Source organism: Saprolegnia parasitica, assembly GCF_000151545.1.
Source record: "Saprolegnia parasitica CBS 223.65 unplaced genomic scaffold supercont2.5, whole genome shotgun sequence".
NCBI lineage: Eukaryota > Oomycota > Saprolegniomycetes > Saprolegniales > Saprolegniaceae > Saprolegnia > Saprolegnia parasitica.
Window position 1 is genome coordinate 694,309 of NW_012156399.1, and position 26,808 is coordinate 721,116.

The window sequence follows — 26,808 nt, forward strand, 5'->3', positions numbered from 1 at the left end:
AGAGAGCCAATCACGCGTCGTGGCCTCGCGTACCAACAGCCAATCCGCAACGAGTGTTTGAAAATTATCTACCAATCACGAGGCGCCGTCGACACTGGCTTTTGAAAATACGTGGCACAACACACGGCTCGCACGCCGATCCAATATTAGCCAAGGGCCATCCATCGTATGTATATGTATCGGAGCTCTTGCTTCTGGTCTCGGGCTATGGCTCATACCGGCCCATTGCGCCATGACCCATCATGCTTGGCCTCCGTTAGAGTCACTATGGTGGGCCTGGCGCGTGTCTGCTGCACTGCCCGAGGTCTGATCCGAAGCCACCTCCTGCGCTGGGACACATCCACGGGCCACACGAGCACTGTAGGACAGCATTTGGGTGACAGCTTGTTTCTGCGATGCTTTTAGAAAGCCCGCATCAGTCTCATTCGTGCCCGATGCAAGGCGAATCTCTGCACTGGCGCCTCGTCGTCTACTGGATCCTCTTCCTCTTGCTCGTGCTCGCGCCCCTCGACGCGCTTTTGCAAGCGCTTTTCGAAGCGCAGCAGTGGTACACGATTGACGCTTCCGCCGTCTCGCCCAAGGACGTGACGAGCCCGCTCCGTATTCAGCGTGTCGCCCTCGCGAAGCGGTGGGCCCTCGCGCTGCGCAAGCGGTCTGCCTCCCGCGCACTCTTCCTCGAGTACGTCCCGCTCGTCCTCACGACGTGGGCTTTGGGCGTCGTGCCCGTCTACGCGCCGCTGGATACCGCCGTCGAAGCCGCCCTTGTGCTCACGACGTGCGTCCTTGGAGGCCTTTTTCTGCAGCAAGCCCATACCCGCCAAGTGCTCCAGTACCAGCAAGAACAGTGGTGCCTCTGGGAAGAAAGCATGCTCGCGCAGCTGTCGGCAGCGCACGAGCTCTCGACAGCGCCCGGTTGTTGATGCATCGAAATCTCTACATTTGATAGTGTTAAATGGTTATATACTGATATGTTGTAGCTCAACGGTTCATAAATCAAAGGACGCATCCTCGACTCGAAGGCTAGCCAACACTTCAGCGTGGCGCGAGGGACTGACTTGCTTTGGCCCACGACCCCTCGCCAACGCATCACGTCGACAGTTGCCGGTGGGACGTCCGTGGTCCGGTGGCAAGACGATTGCCAAGTCGACGAGTCTACTAATAGCAACGAGCATTTTGTTAGTACTTTCAAAGCTTCGATAGTCTTATGGAGTTATGGACTATATTGTCGACGATGAGATATTCAAAACGCTCCATCATCGCCGATGACGCAATCAGGCGGTGTGACAAAACGGGTAGGTCCCCGTACTCGGTCCACTGGATTTTGTTTGGCTCCAGACAGGCGACATGACCGCCGAGACGACGCCGCCGAAGGCGCCGGAGCTATCGGAGCCCGAGCTGGCGGCGCTGCTGGCCAAGCTCGATCTGGACACGGGCGACGTTGTGCTCTTTGACCGCAAGTGCCACCTCATGAACGCGTACGGCATGATCCTCTGTGAAGGCGCCAAGATCTTTGGCCAAACGCGCTGGGACCACAACGGCGTCATCTACAAGACCGACGCCGGTACCTGCGCTCGTGTCCGTGCATGGCTCACCGCTCGTAGGCGAACTTATGTTCATGGAGGCGTCGCTCGCCGGCGTCAAGCTGCGCCCGCTCATCGACCGCATCCGCCACAGCCGGTCGTACGAGGTCGACGCTTCCATTGAATCTACGATAAGCTCACACTGCCATCACCAGGTGCGCATCCAGAAGCTCGAGGTGCATCGCACGCCCGAGTTTCGCCAGCGCGCCACCGAGTTTATCAACAGCATCCTCGACGTCCCGTACGAAAAGCGCGTCCACGGTATGTGTTGAGTTTGCCTTTTGAGTTTGCCTTTTGAGGTTGCACTCTAACCTTTTGGCCAGTGATCTTTAACGCGCAGACGCTCGTGCCTGCGCGGGTTGAGCGCGAAAAGCTGTACCACGACATGGTAGCAGTCTCGTCTTGGTCCGATGCTCGCTCATGCTTCGTTCGTAGGTCGAACGACGCCGGCAGATCGAGCAGCTTGAAGAAGATCTCGCGCGCCGGGCCAACATGACGTCGTTTGAGCGCAACTCACTGCGCACGGCGTTGACGCGGCTGCGCGAAGAGCACTCGGCGCTCGTCGAGACACTCGACCACACGGAACGGTACTCGCCTTCTCCTCTTTGAGTGCACCGGCCAACCGAACGATGATGGATGGTAGCTCCATTTTTGAAAACCAGAGCTCGCGCGCGACACCCCAGAGCGTGTTTTGCTCGCAGCTCGTCGCTGCGTTCTACCAGCACCTCGGGCTTCTCTTGCCGTATCCCGCCGCTAATTCCTACGTCCCCAAGCACTTTAGCGCCACGAGCGACTACATGAAGCTGCAGAGTCTGATGCGATGCCATGGGCGCGTCCCTGACAGGTTCTATGCGTAGACGCGGCATGGCTGCCGCAGATCTCGCTGCGCGAAGACGTTGCGGCGACGACGGCGGCGATCGAAGCGGCCAACACGCACCTGCCGCCGCCGCCAGACGCCATCGTCAAGATCGTCCGAGCGCTCAAGCGGCACTCGCTCTTCCACTCGTTCTCCGAGTCGGAGCTCCGAGCGATTGCGAGTCGCTTCCGGCGTCAAGCGTACGCCGAGCCTACGCCGAGCCACTCCATCAATTTGAATGCACTAGGTACGCCAAGGGCCAAGTGGTTTTTTACCAAGGCAGCAGCGGCGACTTTTTCCACGTCATCGAGCAAGGCGAGTGCGACGTGTACGTCGACTATGCGACGTTCCGGCACCAGACGCCGCCGCCGACCGAGAGCAATCACGACGCGACCCCAAGCAGCGTCCTCCTCCGTCGCAATATGAGTCGGTCGTTTAGCCAGCCGTCAACCAAAGCCAATGAGCAGGTAATACTCCGCCAGACGTTTGAAAAAGGAGCGAAATCGCATCTTGTGTAGATCCTTGTCGCCACCAACGGACCTGGCAACACGTTTGGCGACTCGGCGCTCATGTACCGTACGCCCCGTCGCGCGACGGTCAAGTGCCAAAGCGACGTGGTGACGTATGCGCTGGACCAAGACGCGTTCTCGGCCATCGTGTCGTCGCATCCCACGGCGCAAAAATCGCTCAGCGAGCGTCAATTTCTGCTCAGCGCGCTCGGGACGCACCCACTGTTTGCGGACCTCAACGCGCAGGCGCACGCCGCAGCGGTTTGTTCATCTCCTTGATAGAAATATCAACTTGATATTGATGGAAGGGGCTAGGTGCGGCAATGCTTTCCGCTGCGGTTCGCCAAAGGCACGACCATCATCCAGCAAGGCGACTGCGGCGACTACATTTATGTCATTGAGAAGGGCTCGTGTGCGTTGACGCGCACCAAGCCAGACCAAGGTTGTGTTGCATCTTTTTTTGCACCTCCAACTCAAAAAAAATGCACAGAGACGCCGGTGCTGGATCGCGTGCTCGGCCCGAACGACTCGTTTGGCGAAGCGGCGCTCTTGTACAACAGCCGACGGGGGGCCACGGTCACGGCCCTCGACGACTGCAAAGTGTGGTGCATGGTACCGACACGTCTCTTTTTGTCATTTTGGCAGTGTCTCATTTTGGGATGGCCCACGCTAGGACCGCGCGGCGCTACTTACCATCAGTCAGAGCGGGTCGTCGGCGCTGCATCGCGTCTTCAACGACGCCGCCAGCGTCCATACGTCGGATGGCGCGCTCTTGACAAAAAAGGATTTTCTCGACCTTTTCGGGCCCGCCGCACGCGACACGCCGGCGCTCGAGACCGCTGCGTCGGTCTTGTTTCCTGGCACCGAGGACGTGGCCAACTTTTCGCAGTTTGCCAACTTCCACATGTGCCTCGAAGCGTACAGCGGCGCACGCGGCAACCCGCTTCTGGCACAAGCCCTCTTGCGCGTACCCCTTGCTGGCTACCCTTCTCCTCCCCTAACCACACACCATGTGTAGGCGGCCACTGCACACCTGCACGACGACGAGTGGACAGCAGCAGTCTTCAACACGACCTCGGCCGTCAACTATACTGACTGCGTCCATCTCTGCCGCCGCTGGATCGAGGCTCCGACAACGCTCTCGACAGCCGCGCGCGATGTACTCCAGTCGCTCCATCGCGATCTGGGCGTCGTCGAACGGCTCTGGAAGCAAACGTCGTTCGAGGTATGATGCCCTGTCTTCTCTGTGCTTTCTATGATGCTCTCGATAGACGGCGATTCGGCGCCGACCCAACTTGACAACGTCATCGGCCCCCGACGGCCCCGTGCCCTTCCGCACGACCTCGTCGATTGGCTACGTGAGCGCTGCGATTCTCGCGGGCATCTGCGCACGCACGGTGACGGCGCCGCTCGAGCGATTGAAGCTCTTCCGACAGGTGCGCTTGTACCCGTCACAGCTGGGCCTTGGCCAGAGCTGGGCGCGCATGGTGTCGACGGCGGGCCTCCAAAGTAAAGCGTATTGGAAAGAGGATGGTTTCGCAACATGCAGCGTAGGCTTGTTTGCGGGCAACCTCGTCCACTGCGTCAAGATCTTTCCGTCGTTCCCGCTCAAGCTGGCCTTTTGCGACCTGTACCGCCAGCAATTCGAGCATCTCGGTGCGGCATCTCTCTCTCCTCCGTATAAGATACCATGGACGACATAGGTTTGCGCTCCGAAGTCAAGAATGTCGTCGCGGGCGGCTGCGCCGGTATCACGGTCAACAGTATCGTGTACCCGCTCGATGTCCTTCGCGGCCGCCTTGCGCTCCAGCAGGCCATCTCGCCCATGAAGACGTACGCCACGTCCATCGACTGCCTCCGCAGCATGGTACGACGTCATGCATCAATCGGTCGAACATATCGATGTGGGCAGGTGCACACGGACGGCGTGGCCTCCTTGTACCGCGGCTTTGGCATCTCGACGATCGGGTCGTTCGTCTACATTGGGCTCAACTATGCGCTCTACGAGTTCTTCCGCCCGGCCATGCTTCTCGGCGGCGACGACGGGTACAAGCTCCTTGTTTGGGCTTATGTTTTTCTACATTCTTGAGATAGCTTTACGTCGGACGTCTCACGGTCGACGCTGCCGGGGCAAATCGGGTGCGCGGTGGTTGCATCGCTTGGCGCGCAGCTCTCGACCTTTCCCTACGACGTCATTCGCCGCAAGCTCCAAGTGCAGGGGGACTGGCTGCCCGGCCACTCGTTTCCCACGTACGACTACTACTTACGACAACACACCGACTCTCGAATCATCCAACCGAATATAACAATCTAGGTACGCGTCGACGTGGCACTGCATCAAGGACACGGCGCGCGAGACGCCATGGCGCGTCGGCGGCTTTTACCGCGGCCTCGTGCCCAACCTGCTGCGCCTCTTGCCGGCCGCGACTGTCTCGTTTGCCGCCTATGAAAAGCTCCGCGACGATCCGTAGAGAAGCACCCGGTGCATGTATTTTCTCGCAAAAACGTCTCTCCAAACACTTAGTGCACGGCGTCGTAAAAGAGGCTGCTGAGGCCATACCGAATGCCAAAGGCGAGCGCGCAGCAGAACACTTGGAAGAGGAGGAGGAGGACCACCAATTTGCGCTCGGGCATCGGGCCAAAGACGACGAGGAAGAGGTTGAGCACTGTGTAGTTGCTCCGCGTCGACTCGGGCGTGATCTACATGCAGCAGCACGTCGTGCGAGTCGATGGAAATGGACAGCACGAACCGTCGACGGCTCGAGGTTGCCGGTCGCGGCGTTGAATTTTGGAAGCCGATGACGCGGGCACGGTACGAGCTTGAAGAGCTGCGGCATCGAGTAGATGAAATTGAGAATCTGGGGCGCGAAAAAAAGCAGCAAGGTCTTGGAAAAGTGCCCCAGTATGCCCGCAACGGCAAACGTCATGCCGGCGTAGTAGCAAAAGGTGTCTCCCACAAACACCCGCGACGGGTACCTACGACGAACCCCTTTTGTAAATACGCTTTCGACCATGTAAAAGCAAGGCGAACCAGTTGTGGTACAGCAGACCGAGTGTCGTGGCCAGGAACGGCAGCATCAACACCAGCGAGAAATAGTGGTACTGGTCGCCGTCGTGGCCGCGGTAGATCTGGATCACATTTTGAATCACGACCGCCAGCCCAATCACAAACGACTAGGTAGAGGACTTAGTCCTTTCGTGGATGTTGATGTCGTGTAGCAGACGGACCTGGCCCGCTTCGAGGCCGTTGATGCCGGCGTAAATGTTGATCGCGTTCGTGCAGAAGACTGCCATCATGCCCATGTAAACGTAGTAGATCCAGCCTACACATCGATATCTGAGCGCCTGCGACCGCAGCGACGTGTGCACGGACCCAAGTCGATGAGTTCGCCCTGCGCCGAGACCTACGATCCACAAGAGGTAGAGAGAGCGCACGCGACTGGACAACTCTTACCTCGAAGAGAAGGGAGAGGAGGTCGTGGAGCGGACTCGACTCGGCGATGAGGCCGCGAAGAGGCTTGGGAATGACGACGGCCGTGAGGCCAGAGTAGTGCAACAACACGGGAATCGTTGCTAGCGGCGGAAAGAGCAGCTTATGGCGCCACTTGAGATCATGCAGATCGTCCCAAAAGCTAATCATGACTGCGTGACGCGATGTACGAGACGTATGCAAGGTACCCGAGCACGATCATGGCCGTGATCGAGGCGATGCCCCAGCGCATGCTCGACTGGTGCGTCTCGATGAAGAACGTGAGCAGCGTCGCGAGGAGCACAAAGACCGACCCAGAGACAATGCCCAGCGCCTCGGGGCTAGCGTCGCATGAGACGATCGTGGTAGGCATAGTCATGTACTACGTACATGGGCACGTCGCCCGCGGGCGTTCCGCGCTTGCAGAGGTCCTTGCCCGTGAGCTTAGCCGGCAGCTTAGTCTTGACCTTCTCGATGAGCACGGCGACGGCGACGTAGCCGGTTGCGGAGACGGCGCCGAGAAGCGACCACATTGCAGTAAAATGACTTGTGGCCTCGGATTGGCTATCATAAAAATATTGGCGCTACACGGTATATTCATATGCTTTATTTATGTTTTGAAAACAATCCAGAGACCACACGTGGCAGCACGAGGCTGCAGCCCGTGGCAGGATGACCGTCCGAAGACCGTTGGTCCGGCGCGTGGTGGAGGGACTTGGAGCGCTACTAGTGCACTGCGTACAGATAGCACCCAGTACGTCCGCTTCGTGTCGTCCAAAGGCGATAGGTCTCTGCGGTGCGGCAATCATTGCCAGTAGAAAACCAGCACGTTTGCGTGGGTTGGCGCCGTCAATGACGCGCGAGAAGCAACACTGAACCAAGGCGCGTCATCACGTTGTGCTCTATGCGATCCATAGGTAGAGATAACACGTCCTGCACGGCCCGCAACCAGTTTGACGTGTGCACGCATAAAACGTCAATACAGTGCTGGTCACAAATGACGTTAAATAGGTTTTACGCCGGATGGGGTCCTTTTACGTTGGTGGTGTTGAAAGGCGTTATATTGTTTTACGTTCATTTGCATGTCCCGGGACGCGTTTGTGGAGCTCTTCAGCAGCTTTGTCCACGAAGCGCAGTCAAGCGTGGGCTTTGACACGCCTGGCGCCAGCGTGCTCTTAGCAAAGGCGCGCGTCGCCCTCGAGCCGCTCCGCGCTACCTGCCACGAGGCTGCGGACGACGTAACGCAGCTCGAGCAGCGTCTCGCGCACCGACTCGCACACGACGGCGACGATCGGCGCCGCTTCTTGGCCATGGACCGGCAAGGGACCGGCTTTCTCAGCTACGAGGACTTTCAGCGCGCCCTCGACGTATGCTCGCTCGTAAACACAGCGACGTAATGGGATGTATGCTAGCGGCTCAACATGCCAACCGAGCCCGTGACCGTGGCCCGGCTACTACTCAAGTACGACCGTAGCGGTCGTGGCCACGTCAATTACACGAGTTTTCTGCGGTTTCGCCACCTCTCTGATGCGCCCGTCTCGACAGCGCACGCTGCGCAGGCTCAAGTGCTCGCATGTCCGTCGGCCGACGACCTCGCAGAGCTCGAGCGCTGGCGCCACGAGCGCGCCATGGCCCGTCTCCGCACCAAGCTCTACGAAAAAAGCACGTCGTTGCGTCAGCTGTACCTGCACCTGGACAAAGACCGGTATGTGCGCCGCCTCGGCTCGACTCTGAGAGTCTGCTGCTAGATTCGGCGCCCTTACCATCGACGAGCTCCACGACGGCTTGGCCTCCATGGGGATTCTTCTCGCCAAGCCAGAGCTGGACTCGATTGCAGCGCACTGTCCTAGCCGGCACGGCTTGCTCTCTCTCGCCGAATTTTGCCGGCTCGTCGATACCCTCCCAGACGAGGCACCGAAAGGCGACTTCTGGCCTCCGCGCCTCCAGCCGCCCACGCCCACGCCTGCGACTCGTGACGAGGTCCAGCACACAATTGCGCTGGACGACGTCGATGCGATACGCTTGCCCTTGGTCGCGGACCTTGTCGCTGACGGCAAGACGGCGCGCGCCCTCTTTGTCTCGCTCTGCGATCCGCAAGCGCATGCGATCACCGTCCACTCGTTGGAGCTTGCGCTCGCGCGGCGGCAGCTGCACATACCGCCCCGAGAGGCGCTCGTGCGCCTTCTGAGTGCGTACGATAAGACGGGCACCGGATCCCTCGCGCTGCACGAATTCTTGCCGTTGCTGCACCCGTAGGCTGCCACGTATATGCAATCATGTGAATGTATGTAACGTTACATGTCAATCTTGTGGATCGAAAAGTGCACCGACTTGGCGTTGCGGCGGTCGAGCAAGCCGTTGAGCCCGAGGACGCCGGCGGCAATGTCGCAGCAGACGGGGCTCGCGACTACGCCGTCGGCGCGCGTCACCGCCGGCAGCGTCACCCAGTCCGTGTTGAGCGACGTGCGCAGACGGTTGGCGTCGGCGACGTGGACCACAATGTTGCCGTCTGCGTTGCGGACAGGCTACGAAATGATCCAGTCATTGGACTATCGCAAAAGGATAGGCGTACGTTCTTTTGGCCATCCTTGGTCAGCGCCACGTGCATCTCGCCTTTCGAAAGCACTTTGGCCGATGAGTCGCGGAAGCGCGGCTGGAGGCTGAGCACATGGTTGCTGCCCGGCGTCTTGGCGTTGAGCGAGTACAGGTGCTGGCTCGTCGGAAAGCAAATCGCTGACGTTTCCGGCGCCACTTGGAGCACGAACGGGTGTCCGTACTTGAGCACGGTCTTTTTTCCTTGGCGACCACATCCGAGCTGTGCGGCTTGCTACAAAAATGGACTAAGATCTTCTTTCACGATGCAACTCGTTGGTCGACATGAGGAAGCGCGCCGGAATGAACGCGTCGCGCGTGTTGTTGTTTTCCAGCATCTCGGGGCCTGGCACCACGAGGACGTACTGCACATCCCTAGTACGCACCATGCAATCTGCATTGAAAGTCGAGGCGTCGTACGGCTTGGAGACGTCGGTCACGAGGGCGCCCTTGCGCCACGGAAGAAAGCCAAGGGGAACGTCCCCATCCGTCTGCTGCACGTGGAGCTCGAACGTGTCGCCAAAGAACAGGTCGGTGGTTTCGAGGGAGCCGCGCAGCTTCTGCATCGCCTCCGACGTCGACGCGTCGAGCATATCGAGCGCCGAGGCGCGCTCGTTATTGAGCAGCGCCACGTCGCAGCGGTGGCGCAAAAGCAGCTCTGCAATGTCTGGCTTGTTTGTCTTGATGGCTTCCATGAGCGGCGTATCGCCCTAGCACGATCGTTGAAGCTCAAAACGACAAGCCAGCGAGTCAACGTTGTGGAGCTGGGCGTTGAGGTCGCACTCGATTTCGTGATCAAACATCATCGTAAGCAGCGCCATGGCGGCGTCGGCGCGGATGATGTAGAAGAGCGCGGTCGCCCCCGTCTAGAATCATCGTTGCACCTCGATTATTGCAAACCGTTGCAGTCTACTGTGTCGGCGGGGCGCAAGTCGCAGCCTTTCGTCGTCAAAAGCTCCTTTGCCGACGCGGAGCTCTTGCACTCGAGCGCCAGCATGAGTGGCGTTTTCTTGGTGTTCTAAGCGTGCCATTCGGAATGCTTCCGGGTCGATATAGTCGTCTACATGTGTCTGGTCGTTGAGATGACAACCCGCCTTGATGAGTCGCTGCACCCACGCGACATCGTCGACCACAAAGTGCAGCGCTGACTCGTTCTCCTGCGCAACGCCGCGTGAGAGCAGGTTGCAACAGCAGGTAAAATAGATCGACCTGGTTGCGGACCTTGACGTCGGCCTCCTGTTTGATCAAGAGCTCGGCGACATCCCGGAGGCCGTGCCGTAGCACATGCAAGAGCGCCGTGTCACCCTAAACGTATCGCAGCCTTTGCACGCGTGTCTGTCATCATCATGACGCACCGTCTTGTCTCGGTGGTGCTTCTCAACGCCATGGGACAGTAGCTCGGTGGCCATCGCGACAGCACCGGCTTCGGGAAGGACGTGGACAACATACCACAGCGGCGACTCGCCCCGCTAGCCATGCACGGTCGAAACAAACGCACCAAGGCGGACCTGCCTACGGTGTTGGAATGGAGCAGGTTGCATTGTTTTCCCATCAAAACACGCGCCACGTCCGGTCGGTTGCAGCGTAAATGGTACATGAGCGGCGACTGCCCGTCCTACAGCAATTGCTTGGATGCACCGCGCGCTCGTTGCAACATAATGTACCTCGTCCCTGTCGTCGACGGCGCAGCCCTTCTCTAGCAGCGTGGCGACCTCCTCCACCGACGACGCAAAAAAGAGCGCGGATTGCCCGAGCTATCGGCTTGCGGTAAGCGCTTGCGTCAATTGTCGTTGCTGCTACGCACCTTGTTGCTGCGCACCGCGTCGCAGCCGCGCTCGAGAAGCAAGCTCGCAGTGTCGGCGCGGTTCTTCTGCAGCGCCAACATCAGCGGCGTATTGTCCTACATGTGCGTCCGGATTGCACGTTGGCCGAGGACATCGACGGCCGTACATGCTGCGTCGGGTCGCGCGCGTTGATGTCGCAGCCAGCGTCGAGGAGCCTTTTGACCATGTCGGTGCTGCCACTGGCAACCGCTCGGGACAGCGCCGTCACGCCTTCCTACAACCGTCCCATGCGAATACTATCGACGCAAGCGAAGAGCCGTCGATCACTGTACCTTGCTCACGATCGTGACGTTGCAGCCAAGCTCGAGAAGCTTGAAAGCAACTTTGTCGCTCGATTGGTCGAACGCCATCATAAACGGCGTGCGTCCGAGCTATCCATTCGATGCGACATCGCACCATCATCCCAGAGGTTGGTTGTTGTACCGCGTCTTTGGTGTCGACATGGCAGCCGAGGTTGACGAGCCTCTGAACGAGCTCTGGCGTCGACGCCAAGAAGAGCGCTGTCCGTCCGTCCTACGCCGCCGCCGTCGTCGCCGTGGACAAAGCTTTAGCCAATACCGTCGCGGCCACTGTGACGTCGACCTTTGACTCCAGTAGCAGGTCCATCACATCGTTCCGCCCATGTGACATCGCGAGCATGAGCGGAGTCATGCCACCCTGCACGCAGACAACAAGAATGAGCCGAGAGGTGTAGCGACACGTTGTACGTGGAACGTGGCCGCCTGCGCGTTGCGGTTGGACTTCACAAGCGCCGAGACGACGTCGAACGGCGTCGTCGAGATGCCACACGCCAACAGCAGCGGCGTCACACCGGCCTACCGATACGCGTATGTGACTTTTCTCTAGCACGTAGCAACTGACGTGATCGGCCAAGTCGGCCTTTGCACCGCGGTCCAAAAGCAATTTCACGAGCGACGGCGCGTGGCGCACGGCAGCCATGAGCACCGTTTCTCCCTGCGCCCGCACGAGCATAGAGTATACTGTCGGAGTGCTCGCATGACGCACCGTCGTCGAGAGCTGCGTGTTGGAGCCGACGGAAAGCGCAAGAAGGCGCTCGGCGACCCAGACCCGTTTCGTCTCGACGGCACAAAAGAGCGCGGTCCGGCCCTCCTACGCGTGCGATCGTATCGGCGGTCGCAGGAAGCCTCCAGACGGACCGTGTCCGTGGCGCTCAACGTCTGTGGTGCGCTCTTCGTGAGAAGACGCTCAAGCACCTCGTCCGTAGCGTGGCCCTCGAGCGCCGTCATGAGCAGTGTCTTGCCCGACTAGGCGCCGCCATGAGATCCATCGCAACGCACAATAAGAACGTACTTGGTCCTGCTCATCGATCTTCGCCGACGACGTCTCGAGGAGGAGCGCAAGAAAGCGGTCGTCCGTCAACGCCATGTGCAGCGCACTCTCGCCTCTCTATGCGACGCCATAGCGTCGGTCCCCTCGCTCGTAAGATGCTACTACGTACATCGTTGCAACGCTCGATGTCGCACTGCTTGGCCAAGAGCGCGTTCGTCATGGCCTCGTGGCGGTGCCGAAGCGCCAGCATGAGCAACGTGTTGCCCTACAGCCCATCTCAACGTCCATCCACATGGCAACGGCGTCGTACGTCGCCGTCGGTCGCGTTCACGTCGCCACCATAGCCGAGGAGTGCGTCCAGCATGGCCATGTCCCCGGCCACGACAGCGTTCACAAGCGCCTACGCGACTTCCGTCCGACGAGACGACAGAAGTGTCTTCCGTACCACGTCACTGGCGCGGTCGTCGTACTCGAGAAGCAAGCGGACAACATCATCTTTTTGGTGCTGTATCGCCAGCGAGAGCGGCGTCGAGCCCTAATCCGCGGTGGGAGGCGTCCACACATCGCTGCGTCACGTTACGTCTTTGGCCGTGACGCTCGCACTGCAGCCCTCGTCGAGGAGGAGTGTGATAAGGCCCGTGTCACCGTGCAGCACGGCTGCCCACAGCGCGGACTTGCCCGTCTGTTATATTATGAGAGAGATCCTTTGGATGCCAGAAGACGACGACACATGGTACGTACATGATCGGGCGCACCAAGGTTCCAGCCTTCTTTCACCATCTCGGCGACCACGAGCTTCACCACGGCGTCGGCCTTGTGCGCCAGCGCGACCGCGAGCGCTGTTTGGCCATTCTAGCGCGCAGAACAAATGCCGGTCGGAATCGACTGGAACACCGAGCACGTACGGGACCAGCTCGACGGAGGTCGTAGCCGTCTTCGACGAGCGTCGCGGCCAAGATCGGATCACGCTCGAGGGCGTAGTCCCACGCAGAGCGTCCCGCCTACGCGTCGATCGTCCAAGGGCGGTGCGAGGACGTATCCGTTCTACCTTGTCGCGGCAGTCGACGTTGCAGCCCTCCTCGAGCAAGTGCATCATGAGCGCCACATGGCCGTTTTGAATCGCGGCCATGAGCGGCGTCGTGCCCTAGTACGAACGAACATCGATATCCAGACAATAATGGTTCGCCGCAGGTCTCGTACATCAGGCCCTGGAGCATCCATGTCGCAGTTGAACTCAAGCAGCAACTTCGCGACGTCGACGTTGCCCGTCATGGCCGCAAACAACAGCGGCGCCTGCGTCGCATGATGTCACTTGAGACAATGTGGCAAGAGAACACGCACAGGTTCCGCCGCCTTCCAGTCCAATTTGCCGCTTCTGGCCAGCGCATCGATGACGCGCTGCTGCGACTTGCCAATCGCTGCCGAGAGCATGGTCTTTTGCGCCTATTCAGTGGGATAATCGCACCAAAGCGTACATGGCTTTGGTGTCGAACTTTGTTGCGCTCGTTGACGTCGCAGCCGCACTTGATGAGGTAGATAGCCACGTCTTCGTGGCCCGCCTCGATGACCCGCAACGCCGCGGTGCTGCGCTACACAAGAGATATGAGGCGTTGCCACTACATAGATGCCAACCTGAGCGTCGCGCGCGTTAATGTTGATCTTCTTCTTAACGAGGAGCTCGGCAGCCTCGACCGACGATGCGAAGAAGAGGGCCGTTTGGCCGGCCTAGCAAAAGTTCGCGCTACGCCCATTAGCGCTGTCTCAAGGGCACACCTGGTTGCGACGGTTGACGTCGCACGCCGCCGCGAGTAGCTGCTGCATGAGCGCGACGTTGTTGGTCTGTGTCGCTAGCATCAACGCCGTGTTGCCATCCTATCATGGGTGGTTCGCATCGCTTGTGATGGGATACGGACACGTGACCTTGTCCTGGGCGTTGAGAGAGACGTTCGGTGCGCTCATGAGCGCGCTCACATCGTCTCCAGCTCGGATCGCGTCCAAGAGCTCCATCGTCAAAAGTTTAAAGTGACCTTTCCCACGTGGATCTGTAACCAGTTTTGGCGCGCCAAGTCGCGTGTTTCTAGTCCCGTACGGTTTTGTATTTGGTTTGCGAGTTACAAAGGCATAAGCAATTGAAAGACCCAATTTAAAGACATTCATTCACAACGTTTTGGTACAGAAGATATTGTGTTGGCTCTAGTAGCGCCACTTGTTGTGGCCCTTGGACTTCTTGCCCTTGGCGCGGTTCTTGAGTGACGGGCGCGGGCTCGGCTCAGGCATCAAGTAGTCGTCGCAGCCGGGCACCCCGTACGTACACACGTGCGGAGTCGACGCCATCGGGACGCCCTCGTCGTCATAGTCGTCCGCCAAGAAGTGCGCGTTGGGCTCCTTGGGCTCCTCGAGCGCCTTCGTGAACGGGCACCGGTTGCTTTCCGGGTCGATCTTCAGGAAGCGCAAGGTGCGGCTGAGCTCGTCGTCCTCGTACCACGCGAGGCCGTGTCGGTTCAGGTAACCCGACCGCAAAAACATGAGGACACGCTCCATGTGCGCCGCGCTCCAGTCGACAAAAAACGAGCCTACATCGGTCGACTCAAATCCCGCCTCTCAAAAGCTATACGATGTTGATACCGTCGGGCAAGGCCGCGGTCGCGCGGAGCTCGTGAAAGAGCGAGTCGTCGCACTTGAGCAGCGTTTCCCACGTCGTCTCGAGGTGCGTCCCCCCGACGTTGAGCCGAACAGTGGTGGCGGCGACGGGCGGCGATGATGCGTTTGCCGAATGCGCGCCCTCAGGCATCTCGATCGTGTGGCGCGTCACAGGCGAAAGGCCCTGGAGCGACCACGAGAGCCACGCGACAAGGCCGGCCGCGACCACGTAGCCGCCGTGCTTGAAGCGGCACTTGGTCACCGGCTTTGTCGTCGTCGTCGTCGTCGCCTCGACACACGGCTTGGCAGTGTGCACAAAGCCCATACTGTGATCGCACCGTCAAACTGGAAATGAGAGTTTGCTGATGTTCGAAACGTGTGCGGGCTGAAAAAAGGCGGCAATGGGGGTTTTGAAACACCCTCAAGGCGGTTGTCGTTCAAATAATGGAACGCCACGCTGAGTCTTGGATGGATTTGGGCCCTGTATGTATGGCCTTGGTCAATGGTACGGCGTGAGGTCGTCGATTGCCGGCGCTTTGTACTCCTCTCATGCACCTCTGTGTGCAGTGGAATCGTAAAAAGCTTCCGTCATCCGCGTCCTCGCACCGTTCAAGGTTGTTGCTGTTGTTGATGGCGTTTCCAGTACATGTCTCCCTCGCCACGAACCAGTCCCGTGCGCTAGATACGTCAAGCGAAGAGGCATAAGTTGGGGCGTCATGATAAAAGAGTGACCGCTCGTGAAAGCGTCACACGGTGCCCTTGGAGGATCCGAGACTCTCATGGTCGAGATGCCCCAATGCCATTTTGGGGGATGCGCATGTCCTCGGAAAGTTTGATTGCGACGCGTACGATAGAGGTGCTACACCTAAAGAAATAAGAATGAAATTCTTATTTCCGTTGGCTAACCCATATAAAGCGTACGCCGTGAACCTTTGTTAAGCACGAACGCACACTTGAGCCTCGTAATGCTAACGTTACTCGGGTCTACGCACGCGGCGTCACCTTGTCCTCGGCACGAGCAGTACGATCCAGGAAAGAAAAACGTGATAGGGTGAACCAAAAACGTTGATCGCAGCGCAGAGAGAGCAACCGGGAGTTGCGACTGGAAGGAGGGTCGGTCGCCGTGTGGGGCGATCTTTGGATTTGGCAACTTCAACGTGGACGTGACACGCGAGGCGTCCGCCGACCTTCCGGATAGTACATTCTGGAATTTTCCCCAAATCCCTTGCATTTCGACGAAGACGCGTCCTGGATTGGCCAAAAGTCGGCCACCGTGCTTTTATTGGTCAAAAAGGTGACGAGAGGTTGTGACCAAACGGTGGAAGCATCATGTTCATTTGAGATTTTGTCGGCAGCATGGCGAGCGAAGTACGTGGATTCCGTCCGCAAGGAGCGCCCTCCTCATGACGCAAGCGTAGGCGGAGCAGTGGAAGGCCAAGGGCAATGCGGCCCTCTCGGCCAAGAACAACACGGAGGCCATCGAGTGCTACACCAAGGCTATCGCGCTCAACGGGAGCAACCACGTCTACTACTCGAACCGCAGTGCGGCCTACTTGAGCGACGATAAGGCCGAACTCGCCTTGAAGGACGCCGAAGCCTGCATTGGCGTCAAGCCTGACTGGGGCAAGGGCTATGCCCGCAAGGGCGCGGCCTTGCATTCGCTGCAGGACTATGACGCTGCGGTTGCTGCGTACAAGGAGGGTCTGAAGCACGAGCCAAACAACGCGGCGTGCTTGAGCGGTATCGAAGAGGTGGAGAAGGCCATGGCGAGCGCCACGAACCCCCTCGCCGGCGCCTTTGGCCCCGACATGTTTGCCAAGCTCGCGATGAACCCGCGCGTGCGCCACCTCCTCAACGACCCGGACTTTGTCGTCAAGCTCCAGGAAGTCCAGAAGAACCCGTCGAAGCTCAACGAGTACATGGGTGACCAGCGCATGATGACGGTCCTCGGCGAACTGCTTGGCATTGGCGGCATGATGAACCGCGACGACGAACCCGAGGCGCCTCCGGCCCCGAAGGAGACCCCCGCGGCTGCCAAGCCCACGCCGGTCCCCGAGCCTGTCGTTGTCGAGGAAGACTTGACGGACGAAGAGAAGGCGGCGCGTGTCTCGAAGCGTGCGGCCGAAGAGGCCAAGGCGCGCGGCAATGCGTTTTACAAGCAGAAGCAGTTTGCCGACGCCATTACGTGCTACGAGGAGGCGATCGCCAAGGACCCGACCAACATGTCGTACCTCTCGAACCTTGCGGCCGTCCGCATGGAGCTCAAGGAGTACGATGAGTGCATTGCGCAGTGCAAGTACGTCATCTCACCCTATCGTATGATGCCCGATGAGCTCACATCTGTGTAGGAAGGCCATTGAGGTGGGCCGTGACAACCGCGCCGACTATGCGCTCGTGGCCAAGGCCTACGTGCGCATTGCGACCGCGTACATCAAGCAGGGCGAGACGGAGGCCAACCTCTTGGCGGCCATCCAGGCGTACGAGAGCGCGCAGGTCGAGAACCGTACGAACGACGTCGAGAAGAAGCTCAAGGAGGCGTCGCTCAAGCTCAAGAAGGCCAAGGACCTTGCGTACCGTGACCCGGTCAAGGGCCTCGAGGCCAAGGAGCTTGGCAACGAACACTTCAAGAACGGTGTCTTCCCCAAGGCCGTCGAAGCCTACACGGAGGCCATCAAGCGCGACCCGACCAACCCGGTCTACTACGCCAACCGCGCGGCCGCGCTCACGAAGCTCACGTCGTTCCCGGACGCCAAGGCGGACTGCGAGAAGGCGCTGGAGCTCGACCCCAAGTATGTCAAGGCCTACAGCCGCCTTGGCGCGATCCAGTTTTTCATGAAGGAGTACCACAAGGCGATGGAGTCGTACCAGAAGGGCCTCGACATTGACCCGGCGAACGCCGAGTGCCGGGACGGTCTCCGCAGCGTGCAGAGCAAGGTGCAGGCCGGCGGCAACGACGAGGAGCGCGCGGCGCATGGCATGGCGGACCCCGAGATCCAGGCCATTTTGCGCGACCCGATCATGCAGCAGGTGCTCAACGACTTCCAGACGGACCCGCGCGCGGCCCAGCGCCACATGCAGAACCCGGGTGTCATGGCCAAGATTGAAAAGCTCATTGCGGCCGGTGTCCTCCAAACCAAATAAATTGCACACACTTTAATGTCAGGACCACTTTTTGCCCATGCTAGCTTGTGATCTTGAGAATAGCATGTACGTACAAGCAAGAAGGAGGAGTTCGTACGGCAAGTCGACCTATCAGCACTTACTGGATGGGTGCAGCCCAGCGTGTGTACGTCAAATCGCTGGAAAAGTGTACCTACAGCCAAGGGTGCAGCGGGAAGATGACGGGTGTTACATGTTGTTACATATTCCGCCGCATCCAAGTCTCTGTAGTTATAACAAATTCGACGCGGTGTTATCGAACGTTGGAATGACGTATAACGTTCTATAACACCGTTTGGCGGCTCTGTCGCGAGGGTTACTCACAGGTGGCCAGACGCTTTTGGATCACGCGGCGCCGGTGCGACACCTATATTCATTTCCACAGGTTATTGAATCCTCGAGTAGTGTAATACAAGCGGTGTCGATGGTCCAGCAAGCACGCTCGACGCTGGTCTCCTCATTGCTTTCCAGTTCTAACAACTATACCGGCGAGCGACCTACGGCAGCATTTATCGCTCGCCCCGTGTACATCCGAATCGCAAGGGTACATCAATGCAATGTAGTATCCTTGCGAAGAGTGGCTAAACGTGCTTGGCGCCTAATTCCGAAGGGGCACAAGCGAGCAGCGACGTCTGGCCACGGATGCGCCAGGCTTGTGGCAAGGTGGCAAGTGTACCAAGGTAGCAATTGCTCTCGTCGATTGGTCGTCTTCAAGGACGCCACCTGGGTCACCGGCCTGGCTTCGCAGACGACCGATTCCTTGGCCAGACCGGTATAGTGTTGCCGTTCTCGTAGGCTCTTCCAAGGTATAATTGCACCAAGCATGCATGGTCTTTCTGAGAGGATCCATGCTTGCACCTCGCTGTCATCGAGAGCAAGCGACGTGGTAGAATGCAGCTCGTGTCGAAGCCGATTTAGCTTGGAAATGTATCAAGTTTGAGAGGTTTCATGAGCCCCGGATGGCATTTGGTGGCTGGTCGATTGCAATCTCTGGCTCTGTTGGTTCATTCCTCGTTCCAGCAGCATGCGCCCGCTCCTCTCCAGCGCGCTGGGATTAGCCGCGCTGGCCATGACCGGCCTCGCGCAGGTAGAGCCCAATGTGACCGATACCACGACGCCCGTGACACTGCCGTTGACGCCGACGACGGTGCCAACGGTGACGACGCCAACGCCGTCCCCATCGTCGCGCGCGCCCGTGACGACGTCGCCGGCGCCCTCCACGACGTCCATGGCGACTACGCCGCCGCCCAACGGGACGGTGGTCACGCCCATTGTACCCATCACGTCGCCACCTGGCAACAACACGAATGGCTCGTCCGGGTCGTTGACGCCGGCGCCGACGACCAACCTCGTGAGCGTCCAGTGCCCGTTTGTCTTTTCGTCGGCGATTCTCTCGACACAGATCGACGTCGTGCAAGATACGACGCCCAACACGAACAGCAGCAGCAGCAACACGACCAACGTCATTACACTCTCGCCGCCGACGAGTGTCCCGAGCCCGAGCGCCTCGAGCGAGCCATCGGCGACGCCGACGACGACGCCTGCCAAGACGGTACATACCTTCTATTTCTACGTTGGATGCCAACATAGAATATACGTGTAGACCAAGAGTCCCAGCACAGCGACCGCGCGCCCGACCTCGACGCCGGTCCCGTCGCCCAGCCTTCGTCGGCGACTGACGGCGTCGGGTGCGTTCTCTTGCGATGCAACGTTTTACGGCAAGTGGATCTCCAGCGGGCTCAAGTGTGGCGGTAAAGGTACCCTATCAACGCTGCGATCCTCGTCTCATGGTGATCGCAGACCTCGATGTCAACCAAGCCGTCGCCGCGGCGGCCTGTGCCACGTACAAGGGCGAAGTCCCGCTCTCGGGCGTCACAGTTGACGCCTGCCTCTCGACGTGTCTCTTCCCGTCGTGCGTCAACGACATGTGGGACTACTCGAGTCGCGGCAGCGGTCTCGGCAGCGCCATTTACAATGGCGTCGACTTTTCCCAGTGGCTCACGCCCGCGATGAAATCGCAGCTGCAGGAGAAGACGCAAGGCGCGGTGACGCTCCAAACGTTCTCGATGGCCAACGCCAAGACGTGCACGTCGTACAATACGTGCTCGTGCCCGACGGTGCAGAGTGCCAAGACGCCCAACAAGGACGGCCAGAACCCGAGTGCGAGCAACCCTGCCGCGAGCCTCGTACGACGCCCGTTCGTTTGCACCGATCGTATCTTAGCGTCTCTGTAGATTAGCAACTGGGTGCCGTCGACGCGCATCGAGCAGGCTGCCGTCGCCGCCGCCAGTGTGTCGCAAACGACCGTGTACGCGTCCATTGCAGTCTCGGCGACGACGGCGGTCGCTACCTCGGTCGGTGCGGTCGGCTCGTCGGCGGCGACCGCGACGTCCGTCGGTGCCGGCTCGTCCGTCGCCGTCAACATCATTAGCGTGGCCCAATTCTGCGTGAGCACGTCGCAGCTCAACATCGACAACATGCCGGCGGTCATCACGAGCATGGGCGCCAAGCTCTCGTTCACGACGCTCTCGTTCCTTGTGTGGGACGGCGCCAAGCCGATTGCAAGCACCACCAACAACAGCAACAGCTCATCAGCAGCATTCGGGCGCCGCCTCGACGTCACGGGCGACAACTCGATGACGGGCATGGAGCGCTACGCGCTCTCGATCGGGATCGCGCCTAACAAGCTCTTGTACGTGACGATCGTGGGCTTGATTGCGCTTGTAAGTGCGCTTGGCGTGCTCCTGTGCTTCGCGCTCGTGGGCGGGAAGCTCTTCTCGAAAGACTTTGGCGCGTTCCAGGTCAAGGTCGTCGACCATGCGATCGGGGCGCTGGTGACGCTCCTCATTGTGAGTCAGTACGCAATCGGCGTCACGGCCACGTTTGAAATCAACCGCGTGTACCGCGACAGCGAGGCCCTCGGCGTCAGCGTCTTTGTCGCCGTCCTCTCGCTCTTTGTGTTTGCGATCGGTATCATGGTGTACGGCTACTACGTCGTCCGGCAGCATGAGGACGACATCCTCGACATTGGCAGGAAGGACCACTTTGAGAAGAAGGTGCATCGGCGCTACGGGTGCCTCTACGACGAGTACAACTACGAGAACCGGTTCTTCTTGTCGTCAAGATGCTGCTCGCTCTCCTCTGCGGGATGACCACCGGCATGGCCAACTGGGCAGGGCTCACCCAAGTGATTGTGCTCATGACGCTCAACGTCGGCTTTGTGCTCTTTTTGGAAGTGCGCCAGCCGCACTTGGCCAAATTCGTGCAGCAGACCACGACGCTCATCACGATCATGAAGATCGCGTCGCTCTCGCTCACGATCTTCCTCCTCACGACGCTCGTGGGGCTGCCCGAGGCAGCGCGCAACATTGTGAGCACGGTCATTCTCTCGCTCCAAGGCCTCGTCGTCGTCTTCCTCCTCGTGCGCCAAGTCTTTATCTTCTACCGCCAATACAAGCTCAAGAAGGAGACAACCGACAATGAGGATGCCGCGACGGACCGCGCCGGCTCGATCACCATGTACTACAACCAGTCGCAGCCGACGCCGCCGGACCAGCTCGACCAGCGCGCGGCGCCGCAGGACAACAAACGACTGCCGCCACTCGGCCAGAACCCACGCCAGCATTCGTTCGAAGCCGGGAAGGAGTACTACCTGTAGATATTTTATAGATGCATGGTACATTACGAGCCAGAGCCCTCGAGCAGGCATTTGGTGCTGCTTCAACGTGTTGCTTTCGTCGATGCCAGACAGACTAGCCAACAGAGATTGCACGGTTGATACATTGATAGAATCACAAACGTCGCGTTGCACAAATATCAAGGGTCACGTCAGAATGCAATGGTCCGAATGTCATTTCTTAATCAAGTAAAATCGCAAGGTTTCGGGGACCCTTCTTGCACGACTACTGGCTCATGCCGAGCTCGATCGTGTCGCCTTGGTCGCTCGCCTTGTGCATGCTCTCGCGCGTCTTCTGCCACACGTGGAGGAGCTCGTCGCGCTGTCGCCGCGCGCCAACGTGGCCCAAGTCGGCGGCGATCGTGAGCCACTCGAGCGCGCGGTCGGCGTTTTGCTCGCCCATGTACAGCCACCCGAGCTGCGCCGCCGCGTCCTACAAGAGCTTATAGTTGCAACCCAGTTTGCGACGGGATACGAGGACCTTGTCCTTGGCGATCTCCCAAGCAGTGAAGAGCAGCGTGCGCGCTTCGTCCCATGCTTCGTGCTGCTGCAAGACGTACGCAAGGCCCATCATGGCCAAGTCAAAGTCGGGTTTGAGCGCAATGGCCTTGCGGTAGTGCTACGCGCTTCTTAGTCATCATGTAGGATGCGAAGAGCACCTTCTCCGCGTGGAGCCAGCGCTTTGCTTCGGCGCAGTGGTTGGCGTAGTTGTACAGTAGCTCCAAATGCTCACCGTCGACGCTGAGCCCTTTCTCGTACCTAGCACAGGCAACCTTTTCGTCCGGTATCCTCTGCCACTCGGTGCCGTACCAGGAGTCGGCTTGCGTCGAGTTGCCGAGGTGGCCGTAGCTCAGCGCAAGGCTGTTGGACAAGTAGGCGCGCATGAGCTTCGTCTCGTCCTTCGTGGTGACCTTTTCCTAGGCAAATGGCCGTTCGCTATGCGTCGTCTACTGGTGCACGAACCGCATCGTGTGTGCGCACGCTGCGCAGCGCCGCCTTGTAGTACTCGATCGCAACGTCGTACTGCTCGGCCGAGTAGTACGAGTCGCCGCGCCGCTTGGTCGTCGCCACGTCCTTCATCCACCCGGATGGCGTTCGGAGACTGTCGCTGGCATTGAACTCAATGGCATCGGAGAAGAAGGCCATGAAGATCGCCAAGATCACGATCGCCATTGGAATCCCAAAGACCGCCGTCTACGCGTTAGGCTGCATGCTGCGTGGTCCATGGCAGTCGATGCAAGGTACCTTGACCAGCGTCCCCTTCCGCTTCTTGGCATCGTCTTTGGCCTTGAGGCGCGTGGCGAGGCCCTGCGGCTTGGACATCTCGTGGGCAACTGCCGCGCCCGCTCGCAGCGGATCCGATCCGGATACTTTGTCGAAGGTTGGGTGAAAAGTTCGAATCTCGAAATGCGGCGTTGATTTTATCGCATTGCATACAATATGTAGTATCATTTTATTGTCGCGGAACGAGCGTATCCGGACAGGATGGGAAGTTGAAGTTGCCGCGTCCAGCGCACGACGCCACCGCCAGCTTGAGCACGAGGAACGATGGGGACCGTAGATGTAGACGCAAGACATGGTGGATTGACATCGCATTAGGTACACCGAGACGCTTACTTGGCCGCGGCCGCGAAGCGCTCCTCGACGTTCTTCCAGTTGACAATCTCCCAAATGGCCTTGAGGTAGTCGGGGCGCACGTTCTTGTAGTCCAAGTAGTAGGCGTGCTCCCAGACGTCGACGCCGAGGAGCGGGATCAAGCCCACGGTGCTCAACGGGTCCTGGTTGGCCAACGCCGCGTACTGAATGCGCTTCTGGACCGGGTTGTAGCCCAACCAGCCCCAGCCACTGCCCTGGACAGCGGCCGTCTGGGCACTGAACGTGGCCTTGAACGCTTCGAACGAGCCAAACTCCTTCTCGATGGCCTGCTTGAGGGCGCCCGTGGGCTCGCCGCCACCGCCGTTTTTGGGCGGCGCGAGGTTGGTCCAGAAGATCGAGTGGTTGATGTGGCCACCGCCGTTGAAGCGGATGCCCTGCTGCAACGCAATCATCTTGGGCACGTCGTTCTTGGCCTGCGCCTCAGCGTACTGTTCCGAGAGCGCATTGTAGTTGGTCACGTACGCCGCATGGTGCTTGCTGTGGTGGAGCTCCATGATCTTGGCCGAGATGATGGGCTCGAGCTCGTTGTAGTCGTAGCTCAGCTCCGGGAGCATGGCCTTGGCCGAGAAGGCGCGGACTTGCTTGGTCGAGTGGCGGCGGATCGCTTGCATCGTGGGTTGCTAATCACAGAGTGAACAAGTCCTGGCCACAGACAGACGTGCAATCCGGATACATGGACCGATCCTTCCGGATATACGGCGAATCTTCGCGAGCGTCCAACGTTGGAGTGTGTTAGACCGAGAAAAACGCGTGTAGATGCGTTCCACTGGATGTTAGACCTCGTCTGGTGTATGTTATACCTCCAACGGTCTGTTGGGTGCAAGGTTATAACACTACACGATTTTGTAAAAAAGGCGCTCGTCGCTGGCGAATTCGTTCATCGACGCGTGCGTGGGCTGGCGCTGCTGTAGCGTCAGCTTGTACAAGTCTTTGACGAATGCGGCAATCCATCCGCGCACTGCCGCATGAGCATGATGCCAAGCAGCTAAGAAACCACAGCGATCCCGATGCAGCCATGCCCACGCAGCTCTACAGAGTCTGTAGAGCTGCATGAGAATATGGCAACGCTCCATTGAGCCGTGTGGCCCGGCTCGAAGCGAACAAGTGCAAAGAAAGCAAGTGGAATCGTAGCCAAGAGCCTGTCGAACCCCACGGCCTCATGGATCCAACAAGCGTGTGTGTGGCCAGAGATGACCTTGTCCACCTTATAGCTACGAAGCTCTTGTTCACGGCCAAGTCTAGAAGCACATTGGCAGCGATGAGCTGCGGCCTCGAGCTGTGTCAGCAGCACCGTTGGGTGAGCTCGTTGGGTGCGATCCTAATTAGGCCCGGATCGTCCAGGCAAGATTCGGTGTAATAGGTCTGTTTTTCAGCCAATCACAAGTGACCACCACATTGCCCAAGTAGCCAATCCGGACGTGGTCGGGTTTGTCTTGGGATTTGTATGTGCAGTGTGTAGCGCTACGCTAAGCCCCTATTTTTGGTTGAGGCAGCATGGGCCCAGGAGCAGCTAGCGCCGGCGGGGACTCGCGATCGCTGACGGAGCCCGTCTTCTTGGAGCGCGTCGCCGCGTCCGTGGGCAGGTATGCTTCGTGCGCTCTGTGTGCATCGGCCTCATGCAGCGAGTCCTAGAAAGTGGCAGCACGTGCTGGACCAGAGCACGATCCACGTGACGGGCCGCTGGGTCTTCTCCGCCGTGCTCTTGGTCGTGTACCTCGCGCGCGTCTTGACAATCAACTCGTTCCACATCATTACGTATGGCCTTGGTATCTATTTGCTCAACCTCTTCATCGGCTTCCTCTCGCCGCAGGTTCGTTGCAACCACCACGTCGCCATGATTGATTTGCTCATGCGTCTGTCTAGATCGACCCCGAGACGGAGGGCCCCGTGCTGCCGTCTTCGAAGAGCGAAGAGTTCCGCCCGTTTAGCCGCCGCGTGCCCGAGTTCAAGTTTTGGTATGCGACGACCAAGGCGACGTTTTACGCCCTCCTCATGACGTTTTTCGAGATCTTCAACATCCCGGTACGCCGCATGCCAGTCGCATATGTCGGTCGCTCATTCGATTGCAGGTCTTTTGGCCCATTCTGCTCATGTACTTTATCGTGCTCTTTACGCTCACGATGAAGCGCCAGATCAAGCACATGTGGAAGCACAACTATGTGCCTTGGAACCACGGCAAGCAAGTCTACAAGGGCAAGCCCCAAAAGGACAGCAAGTAGGAGGTAGCGAAACACGCTGTGGTCGAATAGATTGATATCGTCCTTCATAATAACGTGTCAACGGTCACTCGTACTCGCAGCCATCGCCGACGTGGTTGGCCGCGGTATCCTCTCGGCAACCGCGAGCGGCGGCAGCCCCTCGCTCTCATTGTTGTTGTCGTCTTCGCTGCCAGCCAGCCTCTGGCTCGCTTTCGTCTCGCTTTGGTGGATGCCTGACGTTTCCGGTGGTCCTTTGCACGTCGAGGGGCGAGGCCGGGCTTTCAGCAAAATCTGAGGCAACAGCGGCGCTGCTGGCTTCTTGTGGCCGCGCAGCCGCTTGCTGTACGGCGACGCTTGCACCTACCGAGAGTGCCTTGTCCGATCGAAGAGGAAACACTGTACTTGTTCGAGCACGTGCAGCACGGTCTCGGGCTCGGGCAGCTTCTTGGTCTTGACGGCGTGGGCCATCGGCGGCACTTTCTCGTGGAGCATCTCTACGCCACTGTGATGCCGATGCTGCGCAGGGCCATGGTATACCTCGTCGCTTGGCCTTGTCTTGTGCCAGCATGGCATCTACGTGAAACATGAGCGTGCAGTAGGACTACGCCAGCGCAATGGTCCAACCCCACGCGGCCTGTTCGGCTTTCTTGCGCTGCCGCTCGGCGCGGTCAGCCTCTCGCTTCTTCTCCTTCCAGCGCTCAAACTGCGCCTCTACGCCACGCCATTTCGAAGCGGATGCCATGGGAACGACGGCTACCTGCGTCGCCGGGCTTTGGCGCGCGCTCTTGCAAGCTCGCGAGGACGGTGTCGTCCTCCTGCATACAGTAGGTGATGCGTCTTTTGTCAAATTGGTAGGTAGTCGGACGTTGACGGACCTGCTTTTGCTTGGCGAGAACGTCGGCCTTGCGCTGCTTCCATCGGCGCCACACCGCGTCGTTCTCTTCGTTCGAGAGCTCTTTGGTTTTCGTCGGTTTAGTCGACGCCGGCTCTTGGAGGCGGTGGCGGTACTGGTGGCGCTTGCTTTTGGGCGGCGAGAGGTCGAGTTTCTGGAGCTCGCGCTTGGGCAAGAGCAGCGCGTCTTGGTACTTTTGACGGTACGCGTGCACGCCCGTAATGCTCTCTTCGTACTTCTTCTTGGACGACGGAAGCCCGAGGCGCGCCAACATGCCAACGCGGCGCAGTTTACGAGGTCGAAAAACGGAGCTCGAAACGCCTCAAAATGACGTCGTCGTCGTTGCTACCGTCGACTCGGACGCAAGAATACCTCGGCGTCATCTCACAGTAGCAGCAGCAGTAGTAGTAGTAGTAGTAGTAGTAGTAGTCGTACGTGTCACAACTG

General features: G+C 59.1%; 12 protein-coding genes across 12 annotated transcripts; 6 read left to right on the plus strand and 6 right to left on the minus strand.

Moving 5' to 3' along the window:
- Positions 1 to 340: 340 nt before the first annotated feature.
- On the plus strand, positions 341 to 920 carry SPRG_02113 (hypothetical protein; the record flags this gene model as incomplete). Its single annotated transcript, XM_012340664.1, has 1 exon — positions 341 to 920. The coding sequence occupies exon 1, from the start codon at positions 396 to 398 to the stop codon at positions 918 to 920; it is 525 nt and encodes a 174-aa protein (XP_012196054.1). The 5' UTR covers positions 341 to 395.
- A 424-nt stretch (positions 921 to 1,344) lies between these two features.
- On the plus strand, positions 1,345 to 5,463 carry SPRG_02114 (hypothetical protein; the record flags this gene model as incomplete). Its single annotated transcript, XM_012340665.1, has 19 exons — positions 1,345 to 1,561; positions 1,602 to 1,687; positions 1,736 to 1,841; positions 1,904 to 1,968; positions 2,016 to 2,167; positions 2,224 to 2,390; positions 2,438 to 2,636; positions 2,684 to 2,903; positions 2,955 to 3,206; positions 3,261 to 3,387; positions 3,436 to 3,557; positions 3,619 to 3,912; positions 3,964 to 4,170; positions 4,217 to 4,454; positions 4,500 to 4,601; positions 4,649 to 4,812; positions 4,858 to 4,991; positions 5,040 to 5,195; positions 5,260 to 5,463. The coding sequence occupies 19 exons, from the start codon at positions 1,345 to 1,347 to the stop codon at positions 5,414 to 5,416; spliced, it is 3,165 nt and encodes a 1,054-aa protein (XP_012196055.1). The 3' UTR covers positions 5,417 to 5,463.
- On the minus strand, positions 5,425 to 6,952 carry SPRG_02115 (hypothetical protein). The gene is made up of 8 exons (XM_012340666.1): positions 6,805 to 6,952; positions 6,624 to 6,755; positions 6,400 to 6,577; positions 6,319 to 6,349; positions 6,174 to 6,268; positions 5,977 to 6,119; positions 5,696 to 5,921; positions 5,425 to 5,645 (listed from the first exon to the last, which is right to left on the minus strand). Exons 1-8 carry the CDS (start codon positions 6,945 to 6,947, stop codon positions 5,466 to 5,468), a joined length of 1,128 nt encoding a protein of 375 aa, XP_012196056.1. The 5' UTR covers positions 6,948 to 6,952; the 3' UTR covers positions 5,425 to 5,465.
- A 544-nt stretch (positions 6,953 to 7,496) lies between these two features.
- Positions 7,497 to 8,670, plus strand: SPRG_02116 (hypothetical protein; the record flags this gene model as incomplete). The annotated part of the gene is made up of 3 exons (XM_012340667.1): positions 7,497 to 7,781; positions 7,827 to 8,119; positions 8,163 to 8,670. The coding sequence occupies 3 exons, from the start codon at positions 7,497 to 7,499 to the stop codon at positions 8,668 to 8,670; spliced, it is 1,086 nt and encodes a 361-aa protein (XP_012196057.1).
- Positions 8,671 to 8,684: 14 nt separating this feature from the next.
- SPRG_02117 (hypothetical protein) lies at positions 8,685 to 14,149 on the minus strand (the record flags this gene model as incomplete). Its single annotated transcript, XM_012340668.1, has 34 exons — positions 8,685 to 8,939; positions 8,987 to 9,241; positions 9,292 to 9,381; positions 9,427 to 9,716; positions 9,762 to 9,872; positions 9,920 to 10,024; positions 10,071 to 10,163; positions 10,216 to 10,311; positions 10,362 to 10,475; positions 10,523 to 10,621; positions 10,671 to 10,760; positions 10,811 to 10,906; positions 10,957 to 11,064; positions 11,123 to 11,221; positions 11,274 to 11,363; positions 11,409 to 11,507; positions 11,558 to 11,665; positions 11,712 to 11,804; positions 11,856 to 11,960; positions 12,008 to 12,115; positions 12,162 to 12,257; positions 12,310 to 12,405; positions 12,451 to 12,540; positions 12,586 to 12,675; positions 12,721 to 12,822; positions 12,882 to 12,992; positions 13,046 to 13,141; positions 13,189 to 13,284; positions 13,341 to 13,433; positions 13,482 to 13,583; positions 13,634 to 13,729; positions 13,773 to 13,865; positions 13,914 to 14,012; positions 14,061 to 14,149. Coding segments are annotated over 33 exons (3,578 nt in total), but the record flags the coding sequence as incomplete, so codon positions are not given.
- A 126-nt stretch (positions 14,150 to 14,275) lies between these two features.
- On the minus strand, positions 14,276 to 15,153 carry SPRG_02118 (hypothetical protein). The gene is made up of 2 exons (XM_012340669.1): positions 14,766 to 15,153; positions 14,276 to 14,713 (listed from the first exon to the last, which is right to left on the minus strand). Exons 1-2 carry the CDS (start codon positions 15,103 to 15,105, stop codon positions 14,334 to 14,336), a joined length of 720 nt encoding a protein of 239 aa, XP_012196059.1. The 5' UTR covers positions 15,106 to 15,153; the 3' UTR covers positions 14,276 to 14,333.
- An 890-nt stretch (positions 15,154 to 16,043) lies between these two features.
- SPRG_02119 (hypothetical protein) lies at positions 16,044 to 17,959 on the plus strand. Its single transcript, XM_012340670.1, has 3 exons — positions 16,044 to 16,148; positions 16,199 to 17,076; positions 17,129 to 17,959. Exons 1-3 carry the CDS (start codon positions 16,137 to 16,139, stop codon positions 17,919 to 17,921), a joined length of 1,683 nt encoding a protein of 560 aa, XP_012196060.1. The 5' UTR covers positions 16,044 to 16,136; the 3' UTR covers positions 17,922 to 17,959.
- A 956-nt stretch (positions 17,960 to 18,915) lies between these two features.
- On the plus strand, positions 18,916 to 21,701 carry SPRG_02120 (hypothetical protein). Its single transcript, XM_012340671.1, has 4 exons — positions 18,916 to 19,491; positions 19,543 to 19,696; positions 19,740 to 20,125; positions 20,174 to 21,701. The coding sequence occupies exons 1-4, from the start codon at positions 18,964 to 18,966 to the stop codon at positions 21,089 to 21,091; spliced, it is 1,986 nt and encodes a 661-aa protein (XP_012196061.1). The 5' UTR covers positions 18,916 to 18,963; the 3' UTR covers positions 21,092 to 21,701.
- Positions 21,702 to 21,767: 66 nt separating this feature from the next.
- Positions 21,768 to 22,944, minus strand: SPRG_02121 (hypothetical protein). Its single transcript, XM_012340672.1, has 6 exons — positions 22,861 to 22,944; positions 22,579 to 22,809; positions 22,426 to 22,532; positions 22,275 to 22,374; positions 22,097 to 22,234; positions 21,768 to 22,048 (listed from the first exon to the last, which is right to left on the minus strand). Exons 1-6 carry the CDS (start codon positions 22,936 to 22,938, stop codon positions 21,842 to 21,844), a joined length of 861 nt encoding a protein of 286 aa, XP_012196062.1. The 5' UTR covers positions 22,939 to 22,944; the 3' UTR covers positions 21,768 to 21,841.
- A 227-nt stretch (positions 22,945 to 23,171) lies between these two features.
- On the minus strand, positions 23,172 to 23,901 carry SPRG_02122 (superoxide dismutase). The gene has a single exon (XM_012340673.1). The coding sequence runs from the start codon at positions 23,880 to 23,882 to the stop codon at positions 23,229 to 23,231; it is 654 nt and encodes a 217-aa protein (XP_012196063.1). The 5' UTR covers positions 23,883 to 23,901; the 3' UTR covers positions 23,172 to 23,228.
- Positions 23,902 to 24,753: 852 nt separating this feature from the next.
- Positions 24,754 to 25,554, plus strand: SPRG_02123 (hypothetical protein). Its single transcript, XM_012340674.1, has 4 exons — positions 24,754 to 24,854; positions 24,904 to 25,081; positions 25,135 to 25,293; positions 25,341 to 25,554. The coding sequence occupies exons 1-4, from the start codon at positions 24,766 to 24,768 to the stop codon at positions 25,488 to 25,490; spliced, it is 576 nt and encodes a 191-aa protein (XP_012196064.1). The 5' UTR covers positions 24,754 to 24,765; the 3' UTR covers positions 25,491 to 25,554.
- On the minus strand, positions 25,491 to 26,635 carry SPRG_02124 (hypothetical protein; the record flags this gene model as incomplete). The annotated part of the gene is made up of 6 exons (XM_012340675.1): positions 25,491 to 25,829; positions 25,872 to 25,963; positions 26,007 to 26,042; positions 26,094 to 26,180; positions 26,227 to 26,284; positions 26,345 to 26,635. The coding sequence occupies 6 exons, from the start codon at positions 26,633 to 26,635 to the stop codon at positions 25,548 to 25,550; spliced, it is 846 nt and encodes a 281-aa protein (XP_012196065.1). The 3' UTR covers positions 25,491 to 25,547.
- Between the last annotated feature and the right edge of the window lie 173 nt (positions 26,636 to 26,808).